The 18,196-nt window shown below is 37.4% G+C and overlaps 1 protein-coding gene across 1 annotated transcript in view; it reads left to right on the top strand.

The window, feature by feature from the left end:
* Positions 1-18,196, top strand: part of CSTPP1 (centriolar satellite-associated tubulin polyglutamylase complex regulator 1) — a 167,964-nt gene that overhangs the window by 74,008 nt on the left and 75,760 nt on the right. Inside the window, exon 3 of the mRNA XM_081313528.1 lies at positions 10,558-10,688. Coding sequence (XP_081169654.1) covers positions 10,558-10,688 — 131 coding nt within the window. The remainder of the gene's footprint in view (positions 1-10,557; positions 10,689-18,196) is intronic.

Genomic DNA, 18,196 nt, shown 5'->3' with positions numbered 1-18,196 from the left:
ATAAAGTTCAGAGAAAAGGAATACCAAAAATAGTTTAAGACAGTCAAACACCAGAGACTTCCACAGAAGCCGGTCTAGCTGAGGGTCTGATCACAGGCAATGGGCAGGAAGTATCTGGAACACATTCTTTATAGCCAGAGTTCCTGGCTATGCTTAATTAGAGAAGTTAATGCCCCTTCCTTTTGAACTGTGTTGACCTTTACTGCTTTGCTCTCTTTAGCCGGCGGCATGAATTTAACACTTAACACTCTCCTGAGGTCAGGCTCTGACTCCTTGCTATTGGAATCAGTGGTCATCTGGGCTGAGTTATTCACCAGTGTCTGACAGTCTCTTGAACTGTAGGCTGGGAGTCAGTGGGGTTCTCTTCTGTCTCCAGATCTGTGGAATCAAAGGAGTCCTCTAAGGCAGGCCCCTTGAGGATCAACCAAAAGGAGCAGACTAGCACCTCTCTCAAGGAAACTGGAACATTTCCCTTTCGCAAATGAGGTATTCACTGCAGCCCAATTAAAGAACCCCTCGTTCCCTCCCATGCCACTTTTAACTAGATAAATGGGTGGGCCATGTTCACAAATTGTCATGCTTATTGCCTAGAACAGAGGTCCCCAACCTTTTGGGCACCAGGGATTGGTTACGTGGAGAGAAGTTTTTCCGTGGACTGGAGGGGGCATGGCTTTGTGTGCTCCTTGCATCCTGTGGACCGGTTGCTGGCATGCCACGGCCCGGTACTGGTCCACGGACCAGGGGTTGGGGACCCCTGCTTCTTCACAATCCATAGCCACAAGAACCTTCCAAGTAGATGTTGTTTGTATCACTTCTTTGGATGTCACCCATCCAACTTCCAAATCAGAGTGGATATTATATTTACAAAATGTCTTAACAAATTTGCACATCTTGAACTTGGCGATTCAAGTCCAAAAGTGATACTTTCTTTGTTATTATTTGTTTGATATGAATTCAAATCAAGAAAATGTTTTGAAAACTGCTGAGAGAAATTAACTTGTAGTTAAGCAATTAATTTTAAAGCATCCTATGCTCTAAAGTCCAGTTTGGTCTAGTGCTTAAGTATCGAGGTAAAAACCAGGAGTCTTTGAGTTCTAATCCTGTCTTCGGCACGAAAGCTAACTGGGCAACTTTGGAACAGTCACTCTCTCTCTCTCTCTCTCAGCCCACAATGTCAGGCTTGGGCAACATTGTTATTTTTCACTCCAAAAAGATTTCAGTTTCTTTTTCAATTGAATTGTATGGCTTATATGTTATATAAATGGTGGAAAAATTCTGAAGTGATTTAACTTGGTCTTGGTTTTTTTTTACATCTCAAAAATCTGGCATTTTATCAAGGGCATGTAGACATTTTATATTCACTGTAGATCCAGAAGGCTCAAATATCCACAGCCCGATGGTCTTGCCAGATTTCAGCTAAAGACTTATTCCTCATCCAGACCTGCACAGCTTCCAAAAACTGGGACAGGGCATCAATAGTAGAATAGAATAGATCTGGAAGGGACCTTGGAGGTTTTCTAGTCCAGCCCCCTGCTCAAGCAGGAGAACATATACCATCTCAGACAAGTAACATCTAGCTTCTTTTTAAAAATCTCCAGTGATGGAGCCCACAATTTCTGGGGCAAGCTATTCTACTGATTAATTGTCCTCACTGTCAGGAAGTTTCTCCTTAATTCCAGGTTGCTTCTCTCTTTGATCAGTTTCCAACCATTGTTTCTTGTCCTGCCCTCTGGTGTTTTGGTAAATAATGTGACCCCCTCTTCTTTGTGGCAGCCCCTCAAATACTGGAATACTGCTAACATGTCTCCCCTATTTCTTCTTTTCTTTAGACTAGCCAAACCCAAGTCTTGCAGCCGTTCTTCATATGTTTTAGTCTCCAGGCCTTTGATCATCTTAGTTGCTCTTCTCTGAATTTTTTCCAAACTCTCAACATCTTTTTGTGATATGGTGACCAAAATTGGGTCCAGTATTCCAGGTGTGGTCTTACTAGGGTTTTATAAAGCGGTACTAATAGAGGGACGCGGTGGCTCAGTGGGTTAGGACGCTGAGCTTGTCGATCAGAAGGTCGGCAGTTTGGCGGGTCGAATCCCGAGTGCCGCGTAACAGAGTGAGCGCCTGTTACTCGTCCCAGCTTCTGCCAACCTAGCAGTTCGAAAGCACGTCAAAATGCAAGTAGAAAAATAGGGACCACTCCGGTGGGAAGGTAACAGCGTTCCGTGCGCCTCTGGCGTCTAGTCATGCTGGCCACATGACCATGGAGACGTCCTCGGACAAGCGCTGGCTCTTCGGCTTTGAAACGGAGATGAGCACCGGCCCCTAGAGTCGGAAACGACTAGCACGCATGTGCGGGGGAACCTTTACCTTTACCTTTACTAATACCTTGTGTGATCTTGATTCTATGCGTCTTGTTTGTACAACCCAGGATTGTATTAGATTTTTGGGCTGCTGCTGCACACTGCTGGCTTGTGGTTAAGTGATCATCCACTAGGACTCCAAGGTCCCTCTCACAGTTACTGTTTTTAAGCCACTACTTGCCCAATCTGTACTTGTACCTTTGATTTTTCCTGCCTAAATGTAAAACTTTGCTTTTCTCCACACTGAAACTCATTTTGTTGGATAGGGCCCATTGTTCAAGTTTGTCAAGATCTTTTTGGATCCTTAGTTGGTCTTCTGAGGTGTTGCTACTCCTGTCAGTTTGATGTCATCTGCAATTTGATGAGTTCCCCTTCAATTCTGTCATCTAAGTCATTGATGAAGATATTGAAGAGTACTAGTCCTAGGACGGAACCTTGTGGTACCCCACTGCTTACTTCTCTCCACGTGGATGTAGTGCCATTAAGGACTATTCGTTGAATTCAGTTTGCCAGCCAGCTACAGATCCATCTGGTGGTGATGTTGTCTATTCCATCTTTTTCTAGCTTACCAAGGAGTAGATTGTGGTCTACTTTATCAAATGCCTTACTGAAGTCTAAGTATACTATGTTCACAGTATTTTGCTGGTCTATTAGTTTAGTCACTTTGTCAAAGAATGAAATAAGATTGGTTTGTCATGATTTGGCTACTAGTTATACATTTGTTTGCTTCTAGTTGTTCGCAGAACTGTTTTTTGATTATCTTTTCTAGGATCTTCCCAGGTATTGATGTTAAACTGATTGGTCTGTAGTTTCCTGGGTTCGTTTTTTTCTCTTTCTTGAAGATGGGAACCACATCAGCCCTTTTCCAATCCTCAGGTACTTCCCTTGTGCTCCAGGATTTTTCAAAGACATGGTGTAATGATTCTGAGGTAACATCTACCAGCTCCTTCAGAACTCTGGGATGTAATCTGTCAGGCCCCGGTAATTTATATTTGTCAAGGTCGGATAGCTGTTCTCTTACCATTTTCTTGCTTAGTTTAATTTTTGTTTCTGATTTGTCTTTTACCGTGGGTTTTTTTTTGTATGTTGGGCTATGGTTTCTTTTTGTTTTCTCCCTGTTGCCATCTTCTCTCTTTAGTGGAACTACAGTTTCCTTGACTTTTTTCTTGTTAATATGTTGTAAGAAACTTTTTTTATTATCCATGATTTCTGTTGCAAGTCTTTGTTCGTTCTGAGCCTTTGCTTTCCTGACTTCATCTTTATATGTTCTGGCTGTATGCTGATAATCGGCCTTAGTTATCTCCCCCTCTTTCCATTTTTTGTATTTGTCTTTTTTGTCTTTCAGTTTGTCCGAGAGATCTTTGTGAAGCCATGCTGGTATCTTCTTGAGTTTCTTGTTTTTTTTTTTCTTCAGTGGTATTGTGCTGATCTGGGCTTTTATAATCGCATTTTTGAGAGTTTCCCGTGCTTCTTTTTTTTTTAATTGAAAAGTTTTAAAATACATTTTAAAAACATAAACCAACATTTAGGCTGATAATTCGGATACATACATGCTAATTTTTTAGGATCTAAATGCCATCTATAAAACATTTTATAAAAATTCTCTCTTAAATTTTGTGCCTGTGTGAATTTTACATTTCTGACCCAAATTTTTCCCCAAATATCCATCGTTATTGACTCCTGAAAATTCTGGGCCCATTTTATCATACAATCTTTAACAAGTTCCGTTTCTGAATCTATTTCTATCAATGCGTTATATATCCTTCTTATATGCGCTTGACTTTGATCTCTAATTTGTTTTACCAAATTTTCATCAGTTGTCAAAATACCAATTTTCTGGTCTTCTTTCCATCTAGCTTGTAACTGCCCATACTGAAACCAGGGCTGAACTATTTTTTCTTCTTTTAAAATATTAAACGACTTTAATTGCCATACATTCCTTTCCATTCTAAGAATTTCTTTATATGTAGTCACATCATGTTTAAATCCCACACTTATATTTTCTATTGCATGGCGATATTTTTTCCAAACTCGCAACAGAGCATATCTTAATATATGTGTCTTAAAGATGTTATCCACCTTCTTATCATACAACAAATATGCATGCCAACCATATAATAAATCACATCCCTCAATATTTAACAATCTTCCTTGTGTTAAATTAAACCAATCACTAATTGATGATAAAACCGCAGCCTCATAATATAGTTTAAAATTGGGCATTTTAAGACCACCTCTTTCACGTACATCTTGCATTATCTTAAGTTTTACTCTCGGTCTTTTTCCTGCCCAAACAAATTTATTAATACCTTTCTGCCATTCTTCCAAATTTGAGTCTTTTTTAAGTATAGGTATCATTTGAAACAAGAATAAAAATTTTGGTAAGACATTCATTTTCACTGCTGCAATTCTTCCCAATAAAGACAATTGTAATTTTCTCCAACTATCTAACTCTTTTTGTACTTTTAACCATAACAATTCATAATTATTTTTATATAATTTCACATTTGAAACTGAAATATATACCCCTAAATATTTAATCTTTTTAACAATTTCAAATCCTGTTAATTTTCCTAGGACTTCCTTTTGTTCTATAGTCATATTTTTAGACAGTATTTTAGTTTTTTGCCTATTTATCTTAAATCCAGAAACTTTTCCATATTGCAAAATTATCTCCATCAAATCTACAACTGACAAAGTCGGTTGACTTAATGTAATAACCAAGTCATCTGCAAACGCCCTTAATCTATAATCTTGATCTTTTATTTTAATTCCCTTTATCTTATTTGAATCACGTATCTTGATCAATAATATTTCCAATGTTAAAACAAACAACAAAGGTGACAACGAACATCCCTGTATTGTACCCTTTTCAACTTTACAAGCTTCTGTTAAACTACCATTAATTATTATTTGGGCTGTTTGTTTCTGATATATTGCCATAATAGGTTGTAAAAACCTATCCCCAAACTCCATCTTCTCCAATACTTTAAATAAAAATTGCCAATTCAATTGATCAAAGGCCTTTTCGGCATCCAAAAAGATCAGCGCTGCGGGGACTTGATTATTTCTTTCCAAAAATTCTAATAAATTTACAATATGTCTCACATTATTTTTCATTTGTCTACCACTTATAAATCTTGTTTGGTCACTATGAATCATTTGCTGCATAACCTTCATTAATCTATTTGCTAAAATTTTAGCAAATATCTTATAATCAGTATTTAAAAGCGATATTGGTGTGTAATTTTTAGTTTGAGTAAGATCTTGATCTTCCTTTGGAATCAACGTTATAAAAGCTGTTTTCCACGAAGGAGGCACTTCTCCTCCAGACTGAATTGTTCTAAATAATTCTTTTAGAGGCTCCACCATTTCTATTTGTAAGTTTTTATAATAAATGGCTGTCAAACCATCTGTTCCAGGTGCCTTACCCACTTTTAATTGTTTAATTGCTAAAATAATTTCTTCAACAGTTATCAATTGATTCATTCCTTCCCTTTGCTCTTGTGTAAGTACAGGGATATTCACACCTTGTAAATATCTATCTATATCTAAACCTTGAGTTACATCCCTAACATATAATTTGGAATAAAATTCAACAAAAGCCTTTTAAATAAAATTTTGCTGAAACACCTCTTTACCCTTATATTCTATCTTATCTATATTACGTGACTTTTGTTTTTTCCTTAACAGATAAGCTAACCACCTACCTGGCTTATTAGCATTACAAAAAGTATTATGTTTGGCATACTGTAAATTAGTTGCCACTTGGTCTGCCATCAACATATTAAACTGCCCTCTTAACAGATTAATTGCTTCTTTCACCCTCTTATTAGATGGGTTCAAAATAAGAGCCTTCTCTTTCATCTTTATTTCCTCCTCTAACTTTAAACGCTTAGATTCCAATCTACGTCTATATTTATTATTCAAATATATTAACACTCCTCTCATATAAGCTTTACTTGCATCCCAAACCATTTCAATGGAAGTACCCTTATGCATATTTGTTTTAAAAAATTATTTCATATATTTTTTACATTCTTCCACGTTTTCTTCATATCTAAACAAATTTTCATTTAACCTCCAAGATCTCCTATCTCCCAATAGTTTCCCATGCTTCTTGGGTTGTTTTCCCTTTTAGGATTTTCATCCATGGGATCTTTCCTAGGTTCTCTCTGAGTTTGTTAAAGTCAGATCTTTTGAAGTTCAAGACACTGGTTGGATTGTTTTCTGTTTCTAAGTGTTATATTAAATTACAGTATGACATGGTCACTTTCACCCAAGGTTCTGGCATCTTCAACTCCCTCTATCACTTCTTCTCTATTAGTTAGAATTAAGTCCAGTATGGCTTTACGTCTAGTTCCCTCCTCCATCTTTTGGATGACAAAGTTGTCGGCTAAGTTGGTTAGGAATCTGTTTGATCTCCCGCTTGCTGTAGGGTTTGTCTCCAAATTGGATAGTTGAAGTCTCCCATTATTATTGTGATATATGTTTGTTAACTGGTTGGCAAAGAGTTCATCTTTTTTCTGATTGGTTGGTTGGTGTGTAATAAACACCTATGGTAATGTCATTTTTTCCTCTTTTATATTGACTCATATGCATTCTGGAAATACTTTGTCTTTGATCATGTGTGTTTCTGTAGATATGTAGTGTTCTCTTATATATAGTGCAACTCCCCCTCCTCTTTTTGTATACCTGTTTTGAACAATTTGTATCCATCCATCAGTCCATTCCATTCATGGGTTTTGTCCCACCAGGTTTCTGTAATACCAACTATGTCATACCCTCCCCTTGTGTATTATTGCTTCTAGTTTGCCCCGTTTGTTCCCCAAGCTTTGAGTATTGCTTAGTTTCCCAGGGGCAGAAAGGAATAGCTGAGTTTCATCAACAGTTCACCCCATGTTGATGAATGATCTCACTCAGTGGCTTCATGATGTTAAATAGAAGCGGAGAGAGCACTTATCCCTGCAGAACCCCACATAGTAGGAATTGAGGGCAAGACTTTTAGTCAATACTGACTGGTATTGCAGAAGGGAAGCAAACCAACACGATACTGTACTGCCCACCCTCAATCCATGAAACCAATCCAGAAAGTTACCATGATCAGTGGTAATGAGAGCTGCCAAGAGGTCAAGAAAGTAAGGACAGATGTGCTACCATTCTCCTGCTGCCACCACAGATCATCCAAAAGCATGACCAATGTTTTCTCTGTCCCATACCCAGACCTGGATCCTGACTGAAAATGGTCCAGTTTATTTGCTTCAGCAAGGTTTGACTGAAGCAGCTGCATAATTACTTTGTTCACAACCTTCCCTAAAAAAGGGAGATTAGACACCAGACAAAAATTGTCCAGGACGGTCAAATCCAATGATGGCCTCTTGAGGAGGGATGAACTACTGCCTCTTAAGAAATTATGGAATAATCCTCTCTCAGGAAAGAATTCACCATCACTAGGATCTAACCACATGCCATCCTCCCCTCCCCAGGCAGCCTTAACTAGGCAGGAGGGGCATGGATTTAAGGAACAGGTGACTGAGCTGACAGTCATTAGGACCGTGTCCACTTCAACAAGTCCAACAAGTTCAAACTGTTCCTGAATAACAGGACAAGTCTGTCCCCTGGGCACCTCCACTGAATCTGAATCAAAGCTGGAATCCAGCTTGGAATGAATCTGATAGATTTTGTCCAACAGATGCTGTGCAAATTCCTCAGCATGGCCTTCCAGGTGAATTTCTAAGTTCTTATCCAGGAGGGCTTGTGTCACCTTAAACAATGCTGCTGAATGGCTATCTGGAATTGCAATAAGCACAGAGAAATATTGACGCTTTGCTGCCCTTACTGCCACAAGCTAGGCCTTAATACTGGCTCTCACCATGTTTGATTAAGTTTGTCCTGTGTTGATCTCCAGCGGCTCTCTAGATATTTCTTTGGTTTTTTGCTAACCTCTTCTGTAAATTATGGAGGGGAAAGAGAAAAAAGAAGTCACTTAGGCCCAATCTGATCCAAAACCTTGGTCATCCTCCCATTCAAAAGAATGGCCAAGGACTCAACTGGATCATGAAGCAGACTATTAGGGATAACTTCCAACTCCCTCTGGAACCCATCCAGGTCTAGTAGTAATTAGAATGGATCTGTCTAATAAATCTATATAATATTGCAAGTGGGGTTTTTTGTTGAGGAAAAAGCATTTGCCATGCTATATAAAAGAGAAATTTCCACTTCAGACATCATTTGTGCTATTGTTTGGGGTTTACTGTGGAGATAGGTAGCCTTTTGATAGTTGTAGTTCATGTAGGCTAGAGAAAAGATGTCAGAGCTCAACTCATGTGATATGTATAATTAGCTATAAACCTAAGAAGTAAGCTGTTTCAAGCAAAGCTAACTTTTGCAATTGACTGATGATAATTTTGTTAATTCCGATAGTGTTCAAATGATGATCCAGTTATTTTGGAATTGCATCCAAGGCACCTGTTACTATTGGTACAACCTTGCTGTGCCACAGTCATCTACTTCTAAAGATCTTTGTATTTTGTTATCTTCTCCAGTACTTCTATTCTGCTGAGCCCCAGGTCCTGCCATGGTTACTATCCAGACTATTTTGCCTTTCTTATGAACAGTTGTTAAGTCTGAGGTAATATGTGGCAGGTGCCAATCTGTTTGAATTCTAAATTTTATTACTTTGTCTATTTTTTGGACTCACCAATTCTTGCTTGCAAGCAAATGGTATTTCTTGCAGCTATTCCAATGCACCATTGTTGCTACTTTGTCATCCCTTTGCTTGTATTGTTGTTGTTGCAGTACGAAGAAAGGTATATTGAGAAATAAAATTCAACTTGTTTGGATGGGCTTCAGTATGCTTCAAGATTCAGATTGTGGTTTGTCTGTATCTCTTTGTTGAGCTTTGAATCAAAATGACCAGATTTTGATCACAGCAAGAATTAATTTCTATAGTTTCCTAACTTTGGGGTTGGGCTGTTTAGATTATATTCTCCACCATGAATCTGAATAGGTTTTAAGATTCTTAACAGTGCTATTGAGCATGTGTTTGCTGAACTAACAGGGATCAAAATATTTCAAAAGCCCAAATGCTTTCAACAAACATAATAGGGATTTTAACACTTTATGGTTGTTAATTAATAAGGTATTTCTAATATGTCTCACATGTAACTTGTATTTGCAATAAACAACCAGTTTTTCATTCCCTCCCTCCATCATGGCTCATTCACTTTTAATCCTACATCATTCTAACCACTCTATTTATCTGAAGCAATGAGTTAACTGCTCACAAAAGTGTGCATCTTTTAATAACATTTGTTAGTGGGAAAAGATGTTACCTAAATCTTTCTGAAGGTCTTTAGAAGAAGCCCCTATGTTTATCTCATCACAGTTGGAGTATCTAAGGAAGAGCGTCATCTCAGTCACTATTCCCATGTTGGGAGTTTCCTGCCAATGGAAACCAGACTAGCTTTGTATTTGATACCCATTCATTAGAAAGCAAAAAACGGGCTTATTCAGATAGGTTTTTAGTTTACAGAAAAATACTTTGCTGAATTAATTGGTCTGTTTAGTGTATTGCTTGTATATTTCTATTTTGTTATTAGACTGTTTTTTCCTAAAACAATGGGTGGATAGGCAATATTCATATTTGTACAGAAATTTATATTTGATGTTTATTTTGGCATTTGAAAACTAACCCTCGGTGCCTTGCTGCCTTTTCCTATCTCAGAAACTTTCTCATGTGATAAAAGACTTTCCAATTAACAACTCATTATCATAATTAGTAAATGTACCAAGATTAAGCCAAACATGAAGCATTTCTGTTGAACAAAATGATAAGTGTATACTTAACATTTCTTGGGATCTACAACATGTATTTTATGTAAGTTAATCACCCTGTAACTAGAAATAGTAGTTTCAGAAATGGCTGTTCCTTATCCAGTCTGTTTTGTAAAAGGATAATATTTCCTAATTAATTCTTTGTTTCTTGACTGCATATAATCTTTATGACAACTTTACCTGAATCTGGAAGATCTCCAGTTTGTTGATATATAAGCAGCTGAATGTTAACAGCAATTTAGTATTGAGATTTATTTATTTTTATAAGCACAGATGTGTAGTTATATGTGTTTTCCAGAGTGTGTGATACCTTACTCTCTTTCCTAGAGCTACACCTGACCCTAATTTATTTATTTTTTCTTTATAGCTTTAATAGTGTGCGTCAAGGAACTCACATTTTGTTCCGAGAGTTCAACTTTGTCCAAGCTACACCCCATAATAGAACATCCTTTCTAAGGACTTTTTGGCGATGCTTTAGGACAGTGGGGAAAAATGGAGGTGAGTCTTTACAATTTTTTCTCAATTTTTAAGCCAAAAGTGTGATAACTTTTTGTCTAGAATTTTTGAACCAGTAACTAAATCTGCCAATTTTTGCACTGGTTTTAAATATTCTTTTTCTAGACTGTGTTTCGCCTATGAGCTTGTACAGGCTACAATTAACATACAAAAGAGATTAGTAATGGAATTTTTAAAGACATGTTTACAGAATAAATCTTGTCTCATACTAGGAAAAATTAAATTTATGTATTATGGTTTGATTACATAAGTTAAAAGCAGTCTGAGAATATGTTAGGGAGTTCAATGACCAATCCAATGTAGGACCCTTTTCTGTTTTTCTCATCATATTAAATGGATACATGGATGGATGGATACACTTAGTTTAGCTCTTTCATTAAGAACTATCTGGCATGGGGGACCTGTTTGGTAGAATGCACTATTGCCAGTATAGTTCTCAACCTCATCAGAACATCACAAGCCCTTCCCCCACAACAAGAGGGTATCCATGGAGGGGATTGAAATTATTGTTATTATGGTTGGTTGCACAGTCAGCCAGATGTTTAGACTGGATTTGGCTTTTTTATCTGCCTATCGAGTCCCTCCCAAGGACCTGGGACAGGATGCTGTTTGCTGGTGTTAAAGGTATTGTCACAGGATGTAAGTTGTTCCAAATAAATCGGCTTTTGGCAATTGACTGATGGAGATTTTGTCAATGCCAGTGGTGTTCAAGTGGTTTTGGGATTACACTCAAGGTGCCTATTACTATTGGTACTATCTTTGCTTTCTTTTATCACAGTTCTACTTCTGTTTGCAGGTCTCTATATATCTTTTTCTTCTCTTCTGCTATCTCCTGATACTGTAACATCCACTATCCAGACATTTTTGTCTTTCTTATCAATAATTGTTAACTCTCACTATGTTTTGTGGCAGGTGCTTGTTTGTTTGAATTCTAAAGTACCAAAGCGCTTAGTTTCTTCATTTTATATTATTTGTCTATTTTGTGGTCCCACAAGTTCTTGCTTGTGGGCAGATAGTTTTGCTTGCAGATCTTCCAATACACCATTCTTGCTACTTTGTCATGCTAGTGTCTGTAGTTAGTTTGTGTGGTTTTCTTGCATCAGCTAACTACTGTTTCTTCTTCTCTGTAGAGCTCAAGCATTGGTTTCCTTTTTTTACTCCATCTGAAAATTTGGGTTGGAGTTTTCTTGGAAATGGAATGAGAATGACAGATGTCCTGTGATATGTCATAAGAGACAGTCACAGGAAATATTAGCTTCAGTGAGGTAATCCTTCAATTATTTCATTGCAGTAAAGGGTATGTTAGCCAAGAAACTGATTTAAAAACAACTGTAAACCAACTCCATGACTGGAACGTTTATCTCTATTAGTACAGACACATCCAGAAGTATTAATACCTCTCCCCTTTTCTCAAGGAATTCCAATTTGCCATGCAATACAGTGAAACTAACACAAAGAATCCACCATTCTTTACTCCACAGTCCCAAAAAGTAGGCACTTCGCTTTTGCTGTATTCTTATATTCTTGCAAATAAGAAAACAAATGAAAATGGTGTGGACATAATTATTGGTACCCCTTAGAAATTAATCAGAAGATTGGCAGTTTGCGGGTCAAATCCCGAGTGCCGTGTAACAGAGTGAGTGCCTGTTACTCGTCCCAGCTTCTGCCAACCTAGCAGTTCGAAAGCATGTAAAAATTCAAGTAGAAAAATAGGGACCACTACGGTGGGAAGGTAACAGCGCTCCGTGCGCCTTTGGGGTCTAGTCATGCCGGCCACATGACCACGGAGACGTCCTCGGACAAGCGCTGGCTCTTCGGCTTTGAAACGGAGATGAGCACCGGCCCCTAGAGTTGGAAACGACTAACACGCATGTGCGGGGGAACCTTTACCTTTACCTTTACCTTAGAAATTAAAAGACATTATTGGATTTTAATGAATTCTCAAGCAGGCTATTCAATTGCTATCAAAGATATTTTCAATTTCAATTTCATAATCAATTTCAATTTCATAATCAGTCACTTGGCTTATTTCAATGGAGCCTTTTGAGTCACTGTGTACAGTGCAGTGAACAAACAGAAGAGAAAGAAAAGCAGAAAGTTGTTTGAGGAGGAAAGGAAGAAGGAGGAAAAAATTTAGATAAATTTTCCTTAACCCCGTTCATTCTAGATACAGTATATTAGATCAATTCCTATAAGTCATAAACCAGTACTGCTGGTGTTACTAGAAGGATTATGGGAGTTAATTGTGATATAACTAGAGGGCACCAACTTGGGGAAAGCTGCTGTATGTAATGAAGTTTGCGTGGGAAATGATTTTTTCCCCTTACAGGGCACACACTGAATAGCGTATTGTACACTTAATTTCTTGTTTAAAAGATCAGTTGTCAATATCTGATGCTACAATTGAGAATGCCTAACAAATGAAAAATGTATGTCTCTTTGTCTTTCAATCTTTTGGGGGGAGGAGTATGTTACCAATCGTCAATTTTTATTTTCCTTTTTATTTACCATGCAATGATAGTACAGTTTTGTTTTATCTTTTGTCTAGCATTCTTGGCTCTTATAAGTGAAAATTATTCCTATCGAGACAATGGATTGTGAGTGCTCACATGTACACATGTATCAGATCCTATGTGGTCTGGCTCCTATAGACAGGAGGATTCAACATAATAATAGTTTTTTGAGAAACAATTATTTATAACTATTGCAATATATTTTATTTGTTTATTTTTCACATTTCTGAACTGCCCATCTCCCTCAAAGAGGGAGTCTGGGTTGTGTACAATAAAATATCAAAATCTAAAAATAGTATTTAAAATTAAAATTTTAGAAATTAAAAAAAATAAGGAGGAATTATAAAAATTATAAAAAATATAAAAATATACATACATGCACAGGAGCATATGCCAAGGGAATATAATGATAAAGGGGCTGCCCAGCTAAAATAAGCAAGCATCTGTATTAGGCAGCAGTGATATAAAAATTGCTGGAGCTAGATTGTATCAGTGACAATGGCAAAGGCATCATTTCATACTGCCTAAGAGAAGGCTATGGTAAACCCCTCTTCTTTTAAATGAGTGTCTTACAAGAAAATCACATGAACAGAAAAATATAAAAATGGTTGATAGCACAGTGCCAAATGATGGGCCTCGCAGTCTGGATAGCACTCAATATTTTACTGAGAATAGATGAAAATATTTTGATGTTTATGATGTTGCTAGATTAAAGCCTTCAGGACATCTAGGTGGTGGTGTTGCATTGCAGGAAAAGAAAATCCAAAGCTGTAAAGACAGAATTACAGAGGGAACATGTAGCATAAGATGCATGAGCATGGAAAAGTTCATCACAGTAAAACTGAAACAAATCAACAACAGTAACTTACTAGACATCAGTGAATTGAGATGGACTGAGTTGAGACATTTTCAGTCAGAAGATCACAAAGTTTACTACTCGGGACGTGAAAAACAAGGAAGTGCATTGTTTCCAATTTGGCAGGCTACAGCAAGAAATATAATTGACTACCGTGCAGCCAATGAATGAATAATACTAATTAGATTTCATGAAAAACTTTTAGTATGGCACAATTAATCAAGTTTATGCGGTACCCACTCATGCAGGAGAAGAGGTGGTTGATGGTTTTTATGATTAAGTTCAGTTTGAGATGGATGCATGAAAGATGTGATTGTCAAAATTGGAAATGTGATAGGAAAATGTAGTTGGATTGTGTGATCTATGGCAGGAAACCAAAATAAAGCATGAGATTCTCCTACCAGTTTCTGTCCCTTCAATTATATCTTCAATGATGACCTGCCTGGAGACCTCTATAATACTGGGAAAAGTAGAAGAGAAAAGGGAAATCAGGACAACCAGTGGTAAGGTAGAGTTACTGTGGTGAAATGTGCATCATTGGAAAGCTTAAAGGGATAGATCATCATGGAGAAAATCGATGCGGTTGCTATGAGTAAAAACCAATTTGGTAGCACATAATCACACAATCATATCTTGAATATCATCATTATGAGAATTTTGCTTAAAAATGTAAAAAATACAATAACATTTCAACAGTACACAAAAAGGTTCCTTTTCTGTGTAGAATATTTTCCATTTTAGGAATTTTTTTTTAAATTCCATTTATATCCCGCCCTTCTCCGAAGACTCAGGGCGGCTTACAAGCTTAGCAGTAGCCTTCATTCTATGTATATGCCTGCTTATTAGGGCTTTCACACACACACACCCAAGCGGCATTATTACAAAGTCAGCTTAATTGCCCCCAACAATCTGGGTCCTCATTTTACCTACCTCGGAAGGATGGAAGGCTGAGTCAACCTTGAGCCTGGTGGGATGAGAACCTGCACTAATTGCAGGCAGCTGGTGTTACTTAAGGAGGCATTAGCCCACTGCTCCACCAAGGCTCATTTGAAATAATTGTGTGTGCTTTCTCTATTAGAAAAGTTGCCAGAGGCTTTAATTAATAAAATATTCATCACACCAGTGACAGCTTTTGTAATGAGGATGCACTATATTTTTATGAAGGAAGGATAACTGAATTTAAATTGGTCTCTCCAAAAAATAAAGGAAGGAAGGAACACGCAGACAAATGAATACTCATGCACATATACACACAGACATACACAGATGGACAAATGAGGGACAGAGGGATCTAGTGAATCCCTTTCTTCCCTACTTCGAATGTTAACTTTACTTAACTTAGTCCTGAAAATTCCATTCCCTTTCAAAACATTTGTGCACTCTTCTGTACAGTGTGTATATATCTGTCATAAGTCATACTACCCAAAAGAAAACAGAGCAGGATCAGAACTATATCTATCTATATCAACTCGTAAGTAAAATGAATTGCTTAATAAAATTGATTCCTTATCTGCAAATACCAAACACTCTCTTTCATGGCTAAAACTTGTAACTGGACACACATTTCTGTTCTTCCTTCCAGCAGAAACCACAAAAAGGAAGTGGGAATGAGAATGGAGATGAGAGAAAGAAAGGGATAATTGGAAAGTAAAAAAAAAGGTAGAGAAACCCCGTTTAGCCTTTCTAGCAGCTCCCAACCAACAGCTGCATTTTTAGACTGTCAAAGGCAACCATTATTTTAGCAGCAATATCTGCAGTATCTGTACCCTCACCCATTTGCTTTTCCCCCGCTTCAAAATCTGCTTCTATTATCAGCAGATGAAATACCTCCTCCCAGCTCAGGAAACTGGCCAGATGGGGAAAGAAGTTCATTTTTCTGTTAAGAAAATGTAGTGCTAAATTAAGAATACCAAGCTAGCACATTGTGTGTAGCCATGTTTGAAAATACCGGTATTTTGATTTTCACAGGAACATGTGGAACATTAATGTTTCCGTCATGGACATGCAGTAATAGGGTTTAGTTACTTGAAAAGAACCATTAATGGAATTAGTTAGATGTTTAAACCAAAATATCTTAGAATGATACAACATCCAACTCAAGTTCTTGTTTCCAACTATTGGGTAATACTTGGAAACTGAGCCAAAGTTCCAAGACAATTTCAAGATTGATAAGATAGAACAAAATGAATGTTAATTCCTATAATTATGTGATTTAAAGGAAAATCAAATAATCTTTTAGAATTTGCACAAACAAGTATAGCTGGGATTATACGCTTCCTGAAAGATGAAAAGCATCTTTTTTCTGGAGTCATCTTTGACAGTAGGAGTTCATTTAGCAGAGTTGTCTAGGAATGATTTTTAACCATTTTACCTGTTGGCAGCAGTATCAGAGAAATCATATTATATCTCAGTGATTTAGCATGGATTATTACAGTGCACTTTATATCCAACAGCTTTTAAAGACAGTTCAGAAACTTTTAACTAGTGCAGAATTTGCATGGTTGTGTGCTACAATCTACTGTAGTTATGATATTCACGATTCATATTTATCTCTAATCAACTGCCTTGCTATAGTGTTTCTAGGTCTGATTTAAAGAGCTGATTTAAAGTAAAATCAAGTCTCAAAAGAATTTGGGATGAACCTTTTGGAATAACACGCCCACACTTGAAAATAATGTCCAAGGCCCTCTTTTTAAAAAAATCTTGATCAGTCAGCTCACAAGTAGAGCTTTTTCATTGATTACACAACATTTAATGGTATTCATTTCCAGCTGGGATACATCAGGCCTCTTTGCATTTTTTCCAAAACATCCTAAAATATCTACTTACTCACTTAAGATTTTATGAGTGCTGGACAACTTTTAGTATGTAATTATTCTATGTAGTTGTCTTATGAGTTTGTTAAGTGCCTTGAAAGAGATCCCAAGCATCTTTAATAAATATCTACATAGATGAAGACTTAGAATGGAACACTCATAAATACACAAGTTATCTAAAAACACCAAAGTAGGCATTTTCAAGATCTTCTCTATTAGCTAGTTCTACTTGGTAAATGGTCTTCATGTATCACATATGTGCAGAACAATTCAAGTCTAAAGATCCTGTTCTTCAGGCTATTAGTGAAAGACATTAACCTAACATATAGTGATGAGAGTTTATGGTAGTCACCGTGTGACTTGCAGAACATCCAGTATGTTTTAAGAAAAGCCTTATAACCGTGGTGGCGAACCTATGGCACACGTGCCACAGGTGGCACACACAACCCTCTCTGTGGGCACGCTGCCATCGCCCCAGTCCTAGGCCTTCAGCTGGGTTTTATAAAATCTTTTCACTTTAGGCCTCTGCTGCCGTGTGCAAAAAAAAAAGGTTCAATCAATCAATTTCAACTTCTCACGGGGAAAAAAAGATCTCGCAAAGTTGGAATTGATTGAACTTTTAGTCCCACCCAGTCTGCCATTACCACCACAGCCACACCCACCCAATGGGCCACACCCACCTGGCACCTGACAATACATAAGTGGGTTTTGATTGCAGTTTGGACACTCGGTCTCTAAAAGGTTCACCATCACTGCCTTATAACAATTCATGGATAAAGTGCTTTTATGATTTCTAGGCATCAGGAGGCAAATTCAGTATTTTTGGAGAAGCCCCTGAGTGAAATATACAGGAGTATCTAAAGCAAGCTCGAGATTTTATAAAAATGATAAAATGTAGATTGTGACATTATTTCTTATGTGCTTCAATGCAATATTGCAATATTAATATAAAAAGACAGAGTTTATTTTTGGACATGCAATTCATCATTTGCTGTCCTTGCTGAAGTTCATAGTAGTGACATAAAAAAGAATGGGTTATATATATATATCCTGTCTGCTAAGGGTCCTGTCTGCTAAGAAGTTACATCTGACATGACCCAGTAGTTTAGTGTTTTTTGCTATGGCACCTGCCCTGAAGAACATCATCCCCACCATCTTTGATGACTTTCTGGAACTCCCTTAAAACCTGGTTGTGTGTGGCTTCTGGTTTGCGATTGTGGCACTGGTGGATGTGTGGGTTGATCGCTCTCTCCACCATCCAGATTTCTCCTGCTGGGGGACCCGGAAGAGGATTGGATGTCGCCC

The sequence above is a fragment of the Vipera berus genome (assembly GCF_964194415.1).
Source record: "Vipera berus genome assembly, chromosome: 1".
Taxonomy (NCBI): Eukaryota; Metazoa; Chordata; class Lepidosauria; order Squamata; family Viperidae; genus Vipera; species Vipera berus.
Note: the sequence above shows the minus strand (reverse complement) of the source record. Positions and strands in the feature narration are given on the sequence as shown.